The 18668-nt window shown below is 52.6% G+C and overlaps 1 protein-coding gene across 5 annotated transcripts in view; it reads right to left on the bottom strand.

Moving 5' to 3' along the window:
- The window catches only part of LOC122153779 (histone deacetylase 7-like), a 90437-nt gene extending 73526 nt beyond the window's left edge, over window positions 1–16911 (bottom strand). For 3 of the 5 annotated variants that reach the window (XM_042796741.1, XM_042796743.1, XM_042796748.1), the window contains exon 1: window positions 12586–12679. In XM_042796741.1, coding sequence (XP_042652675.1) covers window positions 12586–12658 — 73 coding nt within the window. In that variant the 5' untranslated portion in view covers window positions 12659–12679. Of the gene's footprint in view, window positions 1–12585; window positions 12680–14455; window positions 14483–16727 lie in introns of those variants that run through there. The other 2 variants (XM_042796742.1, XM_042796747.1) reach the window with 2 other exon arrangements.
- Window positions 16912–18668: the final 1757 nt, after the last annotated feature.

Here is an 18668-nt window from a genome sequence, read left to right as displayed (position 1 = left end):
ACTTGAGCAAAAACTACTTGTCCTGTCAGCCATCCCCTTCCTCGCCGATGTCCACCAGGAGATCCTCTGTATTAGGCCCTTTGCTACAGCCCGTGCATCAAAGCATCTCTCAGCTACTTAAAATACAAGAGGGAGCGGCAGGGGATGGAGATGCTGACCTAGGGCTATCCGGGCAAGAGCAGTCAGGAATAACACAGTACGCTCCACACAAAAGTGGGTCAACCGGCCTAAAAAACCCCTAACTCCCTGTGTGCTCTCGGGCAGGGTATGCTCTGGGTCACAAGGTGCTGGAGCCACGAACGCAGCACACACCGACCGTATTTCCTGACAGAGTCTACCCCAGGCTCTTGAGCAGGCTGGCAGCTGGCTCGGCAGCAAGCAAGGTGCAAACACAAGCTTTACCAACCGCCGGGAGAATCCTCTTCTCCGTACCTCGCCATCCACTCCCCTCCATCTCCACGTCTCCTCGTCCTCCTGTGCAGCTCAGGCCGGGAGGTGCCTACAACCACCCCTGCAGCCACGGCGGCGACCGCAGCAACGCGGCAGGGATGTCCAGCAAAGGAAAAAAGCAAGCCCAAAGACACATTTAAACACAAAAGATGGGTTGGATGAGAAGAGCCCGGAGAGGACGAGAGTACCTTTGTTGTCAGTGCTCATCTGCCCAGTCAGAGCTGCCTGCTGCCCTTTAGGTTTCCGTCTCTCTTTTGCCCCAGTGCATGTGACAGTCCCCAGGCAGAGCAGCTCTTTAGTGTGGTCTGCACTGTGTGTGGCGAGGAGCCCGAGCCCTGCTCTCTAGCTTTCTTCTCGGCGCAGTTTCCATGCTCGGTTTCAGAATGACGACCTCTGATGCTGCGCTGCCTCGGGCAGCTGCTCACTCTCTCGCACAAGTGGGTTTATCTCGCATCCTTTCATTTTACTCTCACACCCAGCTGGGGGCCAATCGGTTTCAAAATAAAATGAAGCTGCCAGAAGCTCTTGGGACTCTACCAACCTTTTGCAAAACACTATGAGCTGTCGCAGAAAATGGCCTGTTTCCATGAATGCTCCCGCTGGCATAATTGGTCACCCGGGGATTCCCGGACAATGAGTATCCCAGGAGCAGATGCAGCAAGATGCCCGGTTTTATATCTGGGTGGTGCAGGGAGACTAAAATTGGAGCAGCGTCGGAACCAACCACACTCACCCCGGAAGGGAAAAATCCCTCCCTTGGAGAATTTACAACCTAAAGCTCAGATTTCCAAATGGCAGCAGACACCCACGCGAACGAAGGGCCGGTCCCAATTAACAAGACGGACAAAAAGAGAAAGGAGATGCTGTCCCCCCCCCCCAACACGAGCCGATGCCCGAGAGTCATGGCCTTGCTCAAGGGCACCGAGGGGTCTATAACAAAAGCAGGAATTGCCCCAACTCTCCGTTCAGCGTCTCCGAGCAGCGATATCATCCATCCCTCGGGTGCGGTATTCCCTGTTCCCGCAGTCGTCCCCGCGCTGGGCTGCGGCCCCGCTTTCGCGCCGGTGGGGAGCAGACGGAGGAGCCCGGTCCTCCACCCCGCAACTGAAGCTTTTGACACGAGCGGCCGTCGATGGGAAGGCCTGGAGGTATTTCTGCTGCTCTAGCAGCGAGACGGCCCGTGGCGGGACTCCAAGAAGGAGGCCAAGAACAAGAGGGCGAGTTCACAAACTGCCGTCATTCGAAATAGCTGGAGGCAGAGAACCTGGACCAGTTCTTCTGCTGGGGAGGACACCGCAGCTCAGACAATGTAGCAGTGTCTTTTCCCCACCACGCTGGTGGAAATTAGTTTTCTCCCTGTAATTGTCCTTCTGTTCACAAGTCGCTAATGTGTGCTTTTAGTCTAAATAACTTTTATTTTAGGTTAAAGGCAAATGGCAAATCAGGAGAGAGCCCAAGTGAAGTTCCCATGGGGCAGAAGACTTCTTTCTGTCTCCCCTGCCATGAAACGAATTGACTCCCACTTAGCGATAGCTCTTACCTAGGAAGGAGCACGGCGCTGGAACTGGTGCCCGGGGCCATTAAGTCCAGTAAATCAGTCCACCATGAACTAAATAAGATGGTACCAAATTGTCCGCAGCAATCCACTCCCCTCATCTCCAATCTTGGAATATTCCCCACTGCGGCATTTATTGCGTAAGAGCAAAAACCACCAACTATAACGTGGTACACGAAGAGAGCAGGAGAAGTTCAGGGCAGCAACTGAGCCTCTATTACTTTGAGGGGGATACAACCAGCAAAGAAAAGCGGGCAGTCCCCTGGGTAAAGCTCAGGAAAACCCAAATCCAACACTGCCTCTGAGACAACTCAGGGATTCACTCTCACGAGTAAGATAACCTGAGCCCTATAATTTTCCTTCCCTATACATCATCAAGGTATCAGGCATGCGAGAGGCAGATAAAAGAGTAAATGTTCCCCAACAGAAAAAATTTATAAGAAATATAGGATCAAATTATCTTCTTATGCAACATCCCTGCAACCTATAAAATCTAAAGCTGTAGGACATAAATCAACCACTAACTGCCTGGGGTTAAAGAGAAACTTCCTCTCATAGCAAACTATTGCGTAAGTGCCTTTTAAGGGGAGCCCCTATCTTCTGAAATCTCTGTTACAGAGAGGTCGGCTGGACTATAGGGCTGTTGGGCTGAGTTTTTGTGATCCTTTCTGTGTCCTTTTGCTCTGATTCATCTTATTGTCTCTCCCTCAAGCCGGTGAGCATCGAGGAGGAGGTGCAAAGCCAGCGGCTCCCCACTTTGTGCTGGGGCTACTGCAACGCGCGGCTCGGCTCAAGCTGAGGTTGGTCCCACCACCATCGTGCCCCCATTTCCTGAGCCCCGCTTTAAGGACCAGGTGCTTTAGCACCTTCCCTACCCCTGACTCAGGTCCTGAAACATTTTATAAGGGATTAGTGAGCGCCTCCGACTCTTTTCCGCGTGCAATCAGTTCCTGCCAGCCGCTTTATTGGTGATGTCCCTGAGAAAGGCTGGAGAAAGGCTCTCAGGTCGGGCACTGGCTTATCCCAGGGATGCAGCTGGGAAACCACAGCGGGATCCCACTCGGAACTGCACAGCAGCATTCCTGAGACCACCCAGCGCCGCCGTCCACGGTGAGCTGAACGGAGCCGCGGGGCCGGTTCCTCCTGGCTACTGTGAGCCTTTGCTATAAAAGCCCCCCGTGAGCCCGAGCAGGGGGGCCTGGAGGGAGATGTGACCCCAGTACAGGCAGCGGATGAGAAGCAGCCGCTCGTGCCGCTCCCCGAGGCTGTTGAGCATCCCCCGGAGCTGGCCACGATGACATTTGCCCACCCGGCCACTGGACACCAGCTCCAGGTCCAGAGCTGGCCGGCAAAGTCCCCATCCTCGCAGAGGCTGTTCCTGCTTCGCTCCCCATCCTCCACGGCATCCCCCAGCCCATCAGCAGGCTGAACTGATTTCCCCCAGCCATTTCTGGCTGAAACTTGTTTGATTTATATTTTAACCCTTGCCTTACTCCCTCCTCCGGCTAAATAAAACAGAAACAAAGGGAAATCGCTGCAAGTGCCAGCCCCCAGCCTTGTGTAGCGTCACATTATGGCAGAAAATCCCCCATGGGGGTAGGGAAAGCTGGTGCTTTCGGTGCCCCTCTGCTCCCCCCGGTGCCATGGGATGTGTGAGAGCTCGGTGCCGGGGCTGGTGTTAACGCGCTGTTTGTTTGGTGACTGTTCTGCTCCGGTTATTTTTAGCCGGTGACGCCCTGGGGTATTTCGCTTCAGGATGTCCGGTCTGAGCCTCTTTCTGGGAATCCCATGTTCTCTAATTGTAAACAGCCCCATTCAGTTGCTCGCAAGCGCGAGAGGCCCCGACTTATGCAGCGGGGCTGTCAGGTGTGAGTCAAACAGGAAGCCGCTGCTGCGCAGGCGAGCGAGGTTTTAGCCATGAAAAAGTGCCCTCGATTAATTCACGGGACCTGGCCCCGCAGCCCAGCTCTGGCCGAGCCAATTTCCCCGGCCGGTGCGAGACTGGGGTGCTGGGGTTTGGCTCTGCACCTCTTCCACATCAAGGTTTATTTGGAGGCTCGGTGTTGGCTGCCTCCACCCGCTCTGAAAAACAAGGTTTGGGTAATTTTGAGGCCCCAGCTGCTGGTTTTGAAAATGTCGTCACTGTGGGAAAAGGGCTCTGGAGCATCAGAAACCTCTTTGTATGCGGATGCGTCGCTTCAGGGACACAAAGGCATCGGGGTCTGCACGGTGCCGGGAGTTTCTGGGTGCCTGGGATGGGATTCGGGAGGGGAAAGGCTGGAGCTGGGGGGGTGGTTTCAGTCCTGTCCCTCTCCCCGCGGGGCTGAGACAAGGCAGTTCATCACCCTGACCTCAGAAACCCCGCAGCCGAGCGGTCTGGTCTTTCACTAAAAGCAGCAGCACGCTGCTGCCCTTGTGCACAACAACCAGCCAGGGGTGGCTCAAACACGCGGCCCACGTCTCGGCGCCGGGGCAGAGGCTGCAGCGAAACCTCCATCACCCCCCAGGGAAGCTGGGACCGGGCAGAGGGTCCTTGATGCCTGTCAAGAGACGGTGGAAAGGCAAGGGGTGTAAAGACAGCGCCCTGTGTCTTTACGTTCAGACATCGCCGGGTGATGCACACCATCAGGGGTCCTAAAAGCGGCCTTGAAAAGGTGCTGCTCCATTCCCCGGGGTGCTGGTGGGCTCCAAGCACCCAGGTCTCACCAGATTTCCCCTTCAGCAGACAGCAGGAATGACGCTGTGTGGCTCCCCAGGCATGGAGCAGTTCTCCTCCCCATACAGCAGCTCTAAAGCTCCCAAATATTAGCAGTATAACAGCAGTCGCAAGCGCTCTGTTTATCCCATTAACGGTTTATCCCTATTTTCCACCTTCTTACGTCTGGAAGCCCAACAAAACCTTGCAACAATAATTTTATTCATACAACCAGATTTTACCAGTGCCTGTTCACCTGAAAGAACCTGGGACCCCTCCAGCATTACCAGACCTTTACTACCTGCAAACCCCCTTGCAGACGGAAGCCCGGCTGCCTGGGGAGCAAAACCCTCTGGGACAGTGAAATCCTCACTCGTGCTTTTCTAAAAACCAGGAATTACAGAGCCTAAGTTGGGAGACCTCAACATCAGCAGCAATTTTTTTCGCATGCGGTAGGAAATTTGGGGCAACTCCTGCTCCGCCCCGTGAGGAGCAGCTGCATCCCAGGTGGGTCCGCTGCCATCCCCTCCACTCCCTCCTCCCCTGCTACACCTTTGTGTGAGCTCAAACTCCGAGCAGGAGCTGAGCATCCAGAAAAATAACCTTCTCGCGGCTGAAGCACAAGGGACTGATGGCAGAGAGCAGTGTTTTCAAAAGGGGCTGAGGGTAGGATGTTGTGAAGTATCTAAATCTGGTAGGAACATGAGTCATACTGAGCATCCATAGGGACTGTGGCTTCCGAAGCACCTCGGCATGTAGAAAAAGTTCCCCGGAAGGGCCCGTGCGCGGAGCCGCGCTGCCGGCGCTGGTGAAATAGGGCACGGGCACGGTTGTGCCCATCTCTTCACTGATTCATTTCGGTGTCTCAGGGGAAACCCTGACATCGGTAAACAGCTCTCTGCTCCCTGCCTCCGCATTCGCTAACCGAAATCTGGAGTCTATTTTTAACCCTGAAACACCCACTGCAAGCGGGGGGAGCCTGCCGTGCGGCGCAGCGGGTCGGCCGGCACCGTCGGGTCGGGACTGTGTCACTGCCAGCCCCGTTTCTGAGTCTGAGCTGGCTCGTGCTGCTGTTTACCGGGGTAATTTGACTGTGGCATTGGCAAGTTATCAAGCAAAGTGAGACCAAAACAAGCCACACAGGCACTTTCCATGCTCGGTGCCGGCACCGTGCCCCCGGATGGGGTATGCAAAACCGAAAGGCTCCAACTTTTTATTTTCCAGCACATCCCCCGAATGAGCGTGTGGTTTAACCTGCTCAGCGCCGCTGTTTTCTGAGGGACTGGTTCAAAGGGGCAACGCAGCGGAGGGGCGAGCGAGCTGGAAAAAGCCACCGGGTTCGCACTGAGGTTGCGCTACCGAGTGGAAACCGGATCCTTTGAAGGTCATTTTCTTCTTCTTATGATTTCCTTCCCTCATGCTCAAGGCCATGGCGTACACGGGCACGCAGCAACCAGACCTAAAGCAAGCGTGCACAGCGGGGCACGCGTGCGCAGACACACGCGTGCGCAGACACACGCGTGCGCAGACACACGCGTGCGCAGACACACGCGTGCGCACACGCGTGCCCCGTCCCACGCAGCTGCGGGGATGCGGTGATGCGAAATAGCGAGGCCCCGGGGCTCTTCGGGCCTCAAACTCTCACATTACAGCTCGTCCACCCAGAGACGCTCACCCGCTCTGTCTGGAAACGGCGAGAGAAGCAGCATTTTCATTTCCCGGCCAAGCTGAGAGCAGGAAGGGCAGGGGCAAGACGAACTGTGTCAAAGCCCGAGCTGCTGCAGAGCTGCTGCATCTGAGGTGACGCACGTCCAAGCCCAGGTGACGATGTGAAGGCTGGTCCTGCCGCCAATTTGGAAGGGAAGTCGAAGCCGGGGTTGGCAAAGCCACCGGCTGCTTCAGGTGTTCACGGGAGGTTTTTATGCTCCCGCTGCACCAAGGGAGCGGATCCACAGCCTGGCTCTGCGGTCAGGGCAGGACACCTCGTGCTTTCTCTGGCCTGGTTTTGGAGAATCCAGGGGTAAGGCTTCCAGCCCTCCCTCGGGGAAACACCTCCACACCCAAACGTTGCGGGAGAGAAGAAGAGAGAGTCTGGTTGTAATTCCTGCCCAAACAAAGGCTGCCTTTAACAGCAGCATCTCACCCCTGCCACGGGGTGACACCTGATGTTTCCTTTCCAAAGCCCCCCACGCCATTTGCGAGGTCTTTGGTAATCATCGATTCTGGGACAGTTTTTTCTGGCTTTAGGAACATTTCTGTGGCCAAGGCTCCCAAACACCTTTGCTCTTCTCCCTGCACATCACAGCCCCGCCAAAGGCAGCGAGAGCCTGCAGCTCAGGTGGGAGATGCATTCGATCACCTCCGATTGCTCCACCCAGCCAGCAGCCCCCGTGGACCATTTTCTGCCTCTGCTCAAAGTCTGGCGGAGACTTTCTGCCTTGTCCCCAGGCACCGGCTTAAAACACTTCAGGTTGCCTCTCCTCAGGGGCGTTTCAGACCAAAGCAGAAAGTTCAGCAGCCCAGAAGTAACTCAGGAGACACAAATCAGCCTTGCAGCCCCAAGAAATAGGTCCTCATTTCCCCATCCGAGGGGCCAGCGGGGAGTCGCACGCCGAGCAGCCCGCAAGGAGGGTGGGTTGTGTGCCTGTCCCCGGCTGCGGTTCCTGCTCCGGCTGTTTCTGCTCCATTGCAGAGATGTACTATAAAACCTTCATTTCCTGACACGCATGGGATGAGGCCAAGGGGTCGTGTTTTGGACAACCTGGCTTTTCCATGGCAACCGGCAATGATGTCACCGACGGGCAATGATCGGAAGGGGCCTGGGGGAATGGAGAGCTCTCCAGGAACGAGGCGGGAGAGGAGGCTGAGATGGTGGGGGACACGCTTGCAGAATCCTGGGGCTGTCCGAGAGCAGCCCGGGCAATGTTTTCTTTGGGTGGCCTCGAGCACGAGCCGTGGCCAAAGCACACAGGCCGGACCCCGGCCCGGGGTCTGTAGCAGAGACCGTCCTGCCCTCTCCCTTCCTGCTCCTCCAGTTCCCATCCCTCTGTCATCCTCCAGCTTTTCATCCCACTGCAGCCCAACGACCCCAGCTCTGCACAACACCGGCTAAAACCTCCAACCACCTTCTCTCCCATGCATGGTCATTTGCAGGATTAATCCCTCCCGCCCTTCACTCGGGGGGGCTGTGAGCTGCTCTGCCCCCCCCCGCCTTTCCCTGCCATTTCTCTCCCTGCTTTGTTCCTTCAGCCGCTCTTCTACCCATCACAAATTCCCTCCCTGCAGGGGAGCCCCTTTACAACAGCAAGATAATTAAAAACTCGGGCAGACAAGTATGTGAAGCACTGGCAGTCGGCATCTGTTGCCGTGGGGCAGTTTGAAAGCTCTCATGCAGCGGTGTCCGTCTGTCTGTCCGGGCTTCCTGTGGTTGGAGCCATCTGATACTGCAGGGCTTCACCTCCGGGCACTGCACGGCGATGCAGCCCTGTCTGGGTTAGCTCCTAGATGCCACCAGGATAAACACGCTGAGTAAAAACATCCCCATGTGCACGGGGCTGCCAAGGAACCGCTGTTCTGCCTGTTTGTGATAGGTCAGAAAAGCCCAAGTGTCTCTTTTCCACCCCAGAAACACCTATGCAGGGGCAAAACATCAGCTCGAACCCCATCCCTGACTCCTCTCTGATGCTTCTGACCTGGACACGTGGTTGTAGCCAAGGAGGGAATAAGGCTGGTGGAACACTGCAGGGATGAGAAATGAGCTTTCTGCGCTTACAAAGGAGCTGGGAAACACCGTCCACTGCAGCCACGGTGGGCAGAGAGCAGCAATCTATCACAGATTTAATTGGTAACTGGCAATAAGATTTTCACCTGCTGCATCCTCAGAGTATTCATCTGCCTAAAGATCCTTCTAGCACAGCAGGCACACAAGCAGGCAAACCTGGCAGATTTGATCCAGGTCTCTGTTTTACCTCCTTGCTCATGTGCTGAGTTTTATGGGATACTGGGCAAGTCGTTTAAATGTTACAAGTACACCTTCCTTAACAGTAAATGAAACAGTATCCTGTAAAATTAATGAATAAATAAATAAAAATTCACTACAAGGCATCCATCAACAAAACAGCAGTTAGAGACCGGTAAGCCGTGCAAAGAAATCGGTACTTGGAGGTGTGGATCCGCACTGAGTGGGGTCCACAAAAGCGTGAGGAAAGTACACTTGCGCTGCCTGTGGTAATACATTGCTATTGTCAAATAACTGTCAAAACCAAATGTGTTCGGTAGCAGGAGGCTTGGCGGCGGCGTGGAGGCGGCGCAGTGGCTGTCTTCCCGGCCTTTTGGACCTCACTAAAAGCTTTCAGCCTAAACGGAACCGTTTTCAGCAAAGAGCATCACCTGGCGTGCGTCGACTCGGGGCTGTCTCTACACATCCTTCCTACAGAGACCTGACACCACCAGCACCACTTGCAGGGAGCGGGGAGGCGGGGGGAAAGGAGAGAAAACAAAACAACGAGGCGAAAGACCTTCCAAAATTGTTGCACGAAAAGTGAACACTCAGCAGAGCGAGGTTTCCTGCGCAGTGAGAGTTGGCCAGCAAAAGAACAGGAAATCACTGCTTCCTGCCTGCAGAGGAAGCGCCTATCTAATGCCTGTGATCAAAAACAAACAGCACTTCAATTAAACAAACAAAGGACCTAAAACTTCAACAGCTCGAAGCCTGGGTCAGCTCCAGCAGCAGGGAAACGCGTCCAAACAGAAGAGGCTTGTAACCTTGAAAAGGGCCCTCGTCCTTTTCCCCTCGCAGCGACGTCGCTCACGCGGCGTGGGCAGGAGCAGGGGGGGGTCAGGCAACGTCCCGGGCGGGTGCTGCCATCCCAGGAGCCAGTCACCCCGGGGAAGAGGGAGAGGTGGCCCCAGCGACGTCCCCGGGTGCGGTGAAGGACCGGCACCAACGGCCAGAGCTGAGCTCGGCCCCCGGCCCCCGCGCGATGCTGCAGGTGAGGCAGGAATCCCAACCTCAACAAAAAAAAAACAAAAACAAAACCAAACCAAACCAAACCAAAAAAAAAAAGAAAAAAAAAACAAACAAAACAAACAAACAAACAAAAAACACAAACAAACAAACAAAAAAAAAAAACAAACAAACAAAAAAAAAACCAAAACAAAAAAAAAAAAAAAAAAAAAAAAAACAACTTCTGCTCCAGCCTTATGGCTCTGAAGAAGAGTTCAAGACGCAGTTGCACAAGGACAGCAGCGGTAGCTCGGGACCTTCTGACCCTCCACAGGAGAGGGGAACCCACCTCACCTCTCCCACAGCCTCAGGGGCTGTTTAAATCACTAAACTGGCAGATCCCACCTTCTTCCTGCCCACCACCCGGCTTGGCTGCCTGTGACTTCGTCGTATGGCTTCAAGCCAGGTTCCTGTGTCTAGTCTCTACTTTCCTTGTCTCAGCTTTGGTTTGAGATTTGGTTTCATGTATAGGAATGTTGCCTTTCTGATCTGCTACAGAAATAAATTATTTGGTTTGTTCTAATGCAGATTCACTCGTCTTAAATATAATGAATTCAGGAAATGGGAAGAGGGATCCTTTCTTATTACATCTGAGCAGAGCAGGATTTGTAGTCCCTGGACTATAAATCATTCCTAAGAGTCGCACAGCAAGATGATCTTGAGCCTCTCGTAATTTCAGGGTTTCACCTCCAGTAAAGGGGCCAGAGGATGCTCAAGGCTGTGAAATGCCCAGGAATCTCACAGCGTTTTTCCAAATTGTTGAAAACCTTTTGTCTAGACGACCCACAGTGAAGAGATTGATCTGCAAAGTCAGCAGGATTCAACAGCCAGGTCGTGCCCGTCCGGCGCGTACTGCCAGCGCTCAGACCAGCCTGTGCCAGGACGAGCAGACTCCGCTGCAATATTTATCAAGTGGGTTGTAGGCTCTGGGTCCCACCGAATGAACGACCGAAACTGAACATGTGCTGCTTGCCAGATTTTTAGCACAGGCACAAAGAGATGGAAGAAATAGTTTCGCTCCAAACCCGAAGCCTCAGAATGCCTCCAACGCAAAATCCTTCTCTGCAAAGCCTGTATTCCCTCCAGAGCCACGCTCTGTCCCTAAAACCCAAACCTGCCTGCTTACAGGTCCTGCAACCAGTGTCTGTCCGTCCAGCCCAGTGTCTGTCCGTCCAGCCCAGTGTCTGTCTGTCCAGCCCAGTGTCTGTCCAGCCAGCCCAGGGTCCTCCAGGCTGAGCCCCGAAGCTCCGGCATTGCTCATTCCGCACATGTCCGGTGCTCTGGGCTTTTCCAAAGCTGGGCTGGCTGGAAAAACTGCTCTCCCAGCATGAAAGCAAGTACAGAAAGAAAAAGAAAAAGAAAAAAAATAGACCGGGGTTGTCCTGGGACTGTGTGTTTGAAAGGGAGAGCTTTTCTCCGTCTCGCTGAGCGCGCTTGACGACGTGGTGAGAAATATGGTTCAAGAACAAAGGATGGCGAGCAGTTACCAGGGAGGAGCAGGCTGGCATGGAAAAAAAAATAAATAAATAAAAAAATAAAAGCCTAAAACAGGCTGAACCACAGTGTTACCTGTCTCCCAGCCTGCTGGGGACTAGCAGAAGCCACGGACTGGCAGCCCAGGGTTGCAGCAGCGCCCGAGGGACGCGGGGACCGTAGGGGCTCCATCTCCTAATTCCACCCTCCGTGCCAGGGGTGCAAGCTGCAGCACCTCGAGTCCCGACGCGCTCGCTCTGCTGTAGGTTTGCACCAGTGCTGCAAAGCTCAGGATGGGTTTTACAGACCCGCACGCGTCTGCCAGACGCAGCCCAAAGCAGAGCACAATGATTTTATTTTTTTTTCTCTCTTCGGTGCATTTTGCATCTGAATGATGCCAAAGCAACAAACTAGATCTGACTACGGGCTGATGGAATAACTATTCCAGAGTCATCGATAGCCCTGCAATGGTCTTGAACAGCAAATTTCAAGGATGGGGGAATGCATGTGGCCACAAGAGTCTTGCTGTGTGGCCACCACACAAAAATCCATTATTTAACAATTTGTCTGGTGATATTATAACCATCAGGTGCAGCCATCACAAAATGCTAAATGCTTGCAGCGCAAGCAAGACTTTTTTTGCCTCATCTGCATAGCTCATTCAGAAAAAAAGGTTTACCTGTTTCCTGGCATTGTAGCCGCTCACGGGTCTTATTTGCCTCTAAAGTAAACTTCCTGATGAATTAACCAAACCCAATTAATACATATTTAAAGTGCATCTTTCCTGACGACGCAAACAACGCATGGCTGTGTCTGTCCAGGAGAGATACCACGGGGAAAGTGTCACTGGAAATAAGGTCACGGCGGGGTACCTGTCACTCCCTGTCCCCACGCACCATGAGGGCGGTCAGACAAATCACATCGCCTCCATCCCAGTTTACCAACTGTTCCAGGTGGCCATTTCTGGGCGCTTTGTCCCAGTTCCCCTTTCCAGTGTGACAGCCCTCACCGAGTGACCCCAAGCTCAGCTTCACCAAGGGAACAGGACCGTAAAGTCAGGATGATGAATGCCAAAAATCTCCGATAGCCCCTCAAGATGCCAAGAAGATGCATCAAGTGGGACAAGCGTCTACAGAGCAGCATTGCCACCCCACTGGTCCCTCCCTCCTTTGCCCAGTCTGCCCATTTGCCTGCTGGTGGGACACTGGGGGCGTCCGAGGGAAGGGCTGGGGCAGGGTGCAGTCACCATGCCTTGCCAAAACATCCCAGCAGGGACAATCCATGAGGGCCGAGTGCCAGAACACGGTCTGAACGCAGAGCTCCCGTGCTGAGGGAAGGGCCTCTCTGGGAATTTCACTCTGAACCCTCTCATCTGAGCCTTTTTAAACAATGTCTGGTCCTTCCTACCGCAGAACTGCAGCCCCGGCTTGGTGGGTAAAAGGGTTGCTGATGCTGTTCCATCCCTTGCTGGAAAATACATGCAACATCCCTGGAAAGTTGATTGCTAATATGGAAATGCTGGCCAATTTCCTCATTGTGTAAGTGCCAAGAACACAGATGAGCTCCTGGAGGCTGCTATGGAGGGGACTATGGGCACAGAGGTGGGGAAGACTTTCAGTGGCAGAAGTGGCAGTAAAGTTCTCATCTCCTCCTGAAAATCAAGAGAACACAATTATGCCTCTGAAAAGCTCCATTAAATCTGAAGGTTTCATCTACATTTATATTAACACATGTCAGCTCCTGCTGGAAAAACGCCTGTCCCAGGCGGTAGCACAACAGCTTTGGACGTTTCCTCCTGCCACAGACCTGAGATCTGTTCAACAGCAAGTCTGGAGATGCTCATTTCACCGCCCTCATTCTACTTTAAAACCCAATTTAATCAACTCGTTCAACTTAGTCAATGGGATTTAAGGTGAATGTGACTGCTGCCCTTATGTTGGTAAATTCTGATCCTCCCTGGAGTAGATTAATCCTATTCCTGCCCATCTAGGCCGTTCCCGAGACATCTCCACCCACAACTCTTTGTCCGTTTGCAGAGAAACTAGAGTGCTGCCCGCAGTCTCTGGATTTAGGAGAGGTCCCTGGCTAAGAGCAAATGCCACAACCACAGCAGCGCTGGCGTGATGGGAGAACACCCCATGTTGTGTTGGACTGGAAATGTGATTTTAAGGAGAGAAAAGCTCCAAAATGTATCTAGCCTACTCTGACTTTCTGCCTAATGGACTACACAGGCTCTCTGGATGATTTTTGCACAGGTCACAAGTTCTGCAGGTCTCCTAGAAAACTTCCAATCATGTTTTGAACAGCTTATACGTTGCAGAATATAGGATAACTTTTTGGTTGTTTATAGCATAAGAACACACCATGCTCCAATGGCTACCTGAACTGACATAGAGCCCCACTGCTTTAATAAGTGATAAAAGTGTTCTTTTATACCTTGTTTGATCATTCCCTGTTTATAACACCTAAGATCACACTTGTTTTTTCAGCTGCCATATTATACCAGAAACAGTACCATCAGGTTTCCTCTTTAAAAGCCTCTTCAGGGCATTGCTTCCCAACAGCTCCCCATTGCAAACACGCCCTGAGCAGCATCAACATTCCTATTTTCAAAAAAAAAATAATTTACTCCATCGAGATTAAAACATTGTAAGGACAGAGCTGTTAATTATCTGCCTGGGCATCCCATTGGTCCTTAGGGGAAAAGTGGGGCATGTTCTCCCAGTTATCCCAGTGGTGGCCAAATCCTGTCCAGAGCTGGTTCCCAGAACAGCACCAGCAGTCAGTATCTGACCTACTTTCTGCGTTCTCAACTGTAGTCATCCAGTGTTTTCCAGCACAAAATCCCATTGTTTGCACGTGCCCAGGTTTGCCCTGTTAAACTGAATTTCCCTTTATCAGCTGTCTTTCTTCTATTTTTCCTGTCCTTGCCGTGCGTGAGTCGTCAGCTGCTTCTCCTAAAGCCCCTACCAGAAGGCCTCAACGTATCCAGATTAGAAATGCACATCAAATATCTACTTTTAGCCAAGATGAACAGTCCCCAGAAGAGCCGCCGCCTCCCCTCCACCTGCAAAGGGAGCCAAGGCTCAGCTGGGCTCATCCACCTTAACTTGGATGAATTCCACCTGACAAGCCTGTACATGGGATGAAGGAGACCAATAAAGCCGTTGGAAACCTTCCTAATTGGAGTTATCCCAGACTTTCTTTCCCATTCTAGGGCAGAAGACAGAAATTTGGGAAACTCACCTGTAATGAGGCGTTTAGGAGAATTTCTTACCTGAGGACCAGTCATTATGGCGTGGAGGCTTGCTATGGACTTTCAGGGACCAATGTTTTCCACGCCCCATCCCAAGGGCCTCAGCTACCCTGTGGTATTTCCCAGGCTAAGATACTATTTCCTACGAATCAGATTTCAGCGCAGACGGCAGACACAGATGGAGACGAAGAGGAGAAACTCAAAGGGGGGGGGGGGGTGGGGGTGTGCTGAGACGTGGGGTCACTAGATAACAGCATCTGGGCCGTGTTTGGTTGCATGCAGTCGACTCCTCGACCTGGGATTCACTCCACTTCACGGTGCCTTTGGCAGTGAGAACTTCCCACCGAGGCCGTTCGGTCCCACCGGCACGGCACAGCCCACGGCCCCTCTCGGCAGCAGCACCGCTATCGCTCGTGGCGTTGTATCGTTAACCAGATCACAGAGCTAACAGCGAGTAACTGAGTTTAAAAATAAACCCTAAGGGCCCAGTTTAACCACACCGCAATCACACAAGTTCAATGGCAAAAGCCAAGGGGGCAGCTGAGAGATGGGAAAAGTGGCAGAACTGCTGGCGCACCTTCCCTCCCCAAAGCAGCTACTGCTGCATCTCACCGGTTTTCCCTCTGTTTTTTCAAACCCTGGTGGTTACCAGTCTAAGGAACATGCCATAACACAGCAACATTTCTCTTAAGCGTGCTGTAGTTCCCAGTTTCCAAAGTACACCTAATACCACTGACCTTAGCCCATATTGTACTGCAGGTTTTGGCACTGCCGTGCAGCCCACCTGCATGGTATAGATGATGCATCATCACCGGTTTTCCCCCAGTTCCCTTAAGTAACATGAGGTAAGGAGCACATTGCAGGTTATTCATCAAATAGAGGGGCCAACACAAGTGAGATAGGAGACTTTTTGACCTCAGACATCCTTCAGAATCACAGTCCCTGCTCCTTTGTTCCTGCTGGCACCTAGGCACTGCAAGCAAAGAAGTTTGCATTAACGGTGGAGGCAAAGAGAGGGACTGCTACACCAGTGAGAACAGCAGAGCACGCAAGGGCTTGGGGAACACAAACACCTTGAAAGGAAGATAGCACGAGACGAGCGTATTTTAGCTGTTTGCAAAGGCCTGCCAGGGAAGTGCCAGGAACACAGAACTGTTTTGGTGCACATTGAGCAGAGCGAGCGTCCTGGGAAGCTGCTCCGGAGGAGGAGCTGGCAGGTTTACAATGTGCTTTTTTGCGGCGTGCAATCCCCTGGGAAGATCTTAAAGATATATCTGGGCTAGGCCTTCTTGTCCATCACGGTCTCCCTTGTGAATTGGTTACAGTTTCCTGGGAGGGCAAGACTGGGACCCCATATTGGAAGTTGCACATTAGGCAGCAGCTTCATCACCGAATTCCCTTAACGTGCATCACTCTGCTGCCGAGATATCCTGTATTTTTGCCTCCTGCTTTATGGGCACGAGACAATCTAAACAGATCACTCTGGCAAAACTAGACTCCAGATAACACTCTTTACAACGACAACACGCGCTGCACCTCTGCCCGTTTCCTGCGGTCCCCAGCACGGACCGCAGCGAGCCGCGCTGGCCGCGAGTCCCCGCTCCCCCACGCCCAGCAGAAGTTTCCCCCCCGCGCTCCAGCGCATCTCTCACTTCGCCATTTAAAAACAGACTGGAAAATTCCTACGAGGCTGCTGAAGGCAAGAGAGCAGAAACGCCGCGGACGCCGGCAGGAAGGTCTGCAGCATCCGCACGACGCAGCCCTCGCCGCCGAAACCGAGCACCCCCGGGTCACGGAGGGGTCTCCCACCCGGTGCCTTCCCAAAGCTCTTCTTTCCGTGTTGCCCCTGGATTGCCCAGCCCCACATCTGTGGGGAAGCTCTCCCTCCCGCAGCCCGGCTCAGCGTCACGCTTTGATTGCATCACATTTGTTTTGCTTTGCCTTTGAGATCGGGCTTCCTCCCACCTTGCCGAGAGCCAGGTTTGTTTGCCCAGTCTCGCAGGGAGGGGAAGCCAGCGGGCGACCCAAATCCAGGCGCAGGGCTGGGTGGCAAAGCCCTTCTCTGGCGCGCTCGTCCGATGGGGACGGGACAGGCTCAGCGCTTCCCCGGGCAGCGCTGGTTGGGTTTCCAGAGTTTTCACATTTTCAGTATTTGCTCTTGTGCTCTGCGATACCTCCGCAGCCCCAGAGCGGCGAGGGGACCCCGGCGCTGCGGGAACGGCCGCGATCACCCACCGGGAACGGCCGCGGTTGCGGATGCGGCGACCGGCCGAGTCACTGGCAGGCTACTCACCCTGGCTTTGTCCTTGCATCCAGAGGAATTAAAGCCCTTGGAGATGAGGTCTCATTGTTCAAGATGTGCTTAAGGGAGGCAGCTGCTTTCTTTATATCTCAAGATTCACTAAAGTTCAGGAAGAGAGAGAGAGAAAGAGAGGGGACGGGGAAAGGGGAGGGACTGAGAGAAGAGCCCAGAGGCCGTATAGAATGACAATGGAAGGAAATGCTTTATCAAACCTAGAAAGCCAACCCTGTCCTGGGAACACAGAGGGAGAAAAAAAAAAAAAAAAAACTTGCAGAAGAAAAGCGAGTTCAGCTGCCCTGGGTTCCTCCCTTGGCAGCGCAAGCCCTCCTCCCCCAGCCCCTCTCCCCCAAACACAATGCAAGCCGGTGAAAGCCGTCAGGCTCAAACACTTTTTTTTTTTTTTTTCATTAAACAGAGAGAAGTTTCAGTTCTTTTTAAAGGGGGGAAAAAAAAAAAAAAAAAAAAAAAAAAAAAAAAGGCAATCCAACAACCAAACCCTGCCCGGGAATGGGAATGTGACGCTCTTCCCCCTCCCCCGGCTCCAGCCTTCCAAGTTTCTATGAGTCAAACGTTTGCAATGTGTTACCGAAATGTTACCAAGCTGGAATGCAGCATCTGAGAGGGTTTAGCTAATAAAACTTTTGTTTGTTGGCTGGGAGAAAGTGTCACCGGCAGAGAATTCGGTTCTTCTTCCTTTTGTCCCCCCCCCCCCCCCCCCCCCCCCCCCCCCCCGTCTGTGTCTTATCCAGAGGGGGTTAACTGGTTGTGTAACGCTGACAGCCTGCGAGGGTGGCATTAACCCAGTGCTCCCAGTCCCAAACGGGAAGGGAAGTTGCACTGTTAAGCGAGAGACCAAAGGAAATGGTCAATCTGATAGAGCAGGTGGGAAACAGAGAGGAATTAAATTATACAGGCACCCTCGGGCACAGCTAGGGACAGACCTCAGCTACTGAAGCATGACTTCTCAGACAGAGTTTGGGATTTTGGGGTCAGAAAAGCACGATGTCCTCACCTGACAGTCCTTCGGTTTGTCCCAAGATAGGAACTTTCATCCGAAACAACCACTTACATTACCCAATGTCTATGGTGTTTTCCAGAAGCATCTGCTCTGGATTTGCACACCTCAAACTTCTCATTGTTTTCCTCAATAATTTAACAGCCTAACATGGAACACTTTTTAAAAATTCTGTTAAGTCACTACCAAAACCAGTGTCTTTTTTTCTTGTTTGGCTGCACCTGGCTTTAACTCCTGGAAATTGATTATTGTTATGCATTTTATCACTTTCAAATCTAGTCAAATCCAGTATTTTCCCCGTGTCATTAAACACACAGCTGAATAATGGGTTGAGAGGCTGTTGGGTTTTGATGTACTGAAGAGATTAAGTTCCTTCAAAGTCTTATTGCAAGTCACACTCTTCCCTGGTCCCACTCCCGTGTGACGAGCTGATCTCTGCCCCGCCTGAAGCCATCACTCCTCTCAAGGAAAAACATACAGATGTATGTACGTCTAGGGAAAAACTTACAGATTTCAAACACGAAGTCAGCTGCCATCAGGAAAAAAGGTCCAATCTGAGGATTTTATTTTGAATTTGTTCAGAAAAGTTCAGCCAGCTGTACTCTAAGGTGCTAAACACTGTTACAATGCTGGGTACAAGTTTCAGAGGCACAAGGCTCATTTAGATGCCTGTATCTAATTCTCACTAAACTTTTAGGCACTTATAAAGAAAAATTATGGGAGAGGGAGGAGGCTTCCTCTTTGGTCACTCCAGAGCAGCTCTCCAGGGTGAGATTTTGTTCTGTGCCTGTTCTTGGCTCCATTCCCACTGCTGTTCCTTGATCCTCAAGGATCTTGGCCACATCATTACCTGCCCTTCACTCCTCATTTCTTTTCTTTAAGAGGCAGCCACTGGTGTTTGTATAAAAGGCCAGTGG

Source organism: Tyto alba, unplaced genomic scaffold (assembly GCF_018691265.1).
Source record: "Tyto alba isolate M040663 unplaced genomic scaffold, T.alba_DEE_v4.0 Super-Scaffold_23, whole genome shotgun sequence".
NCBI lineage: Eukaryota > Metazoa > Chordata > Aves > Strigiformes > Tytonidae > Tyto > Tyto alba.
Note: the sequence above shows the minus strand (reverse complement) of the source record. Positions and strands in the feature narration are given on the sequence as shown.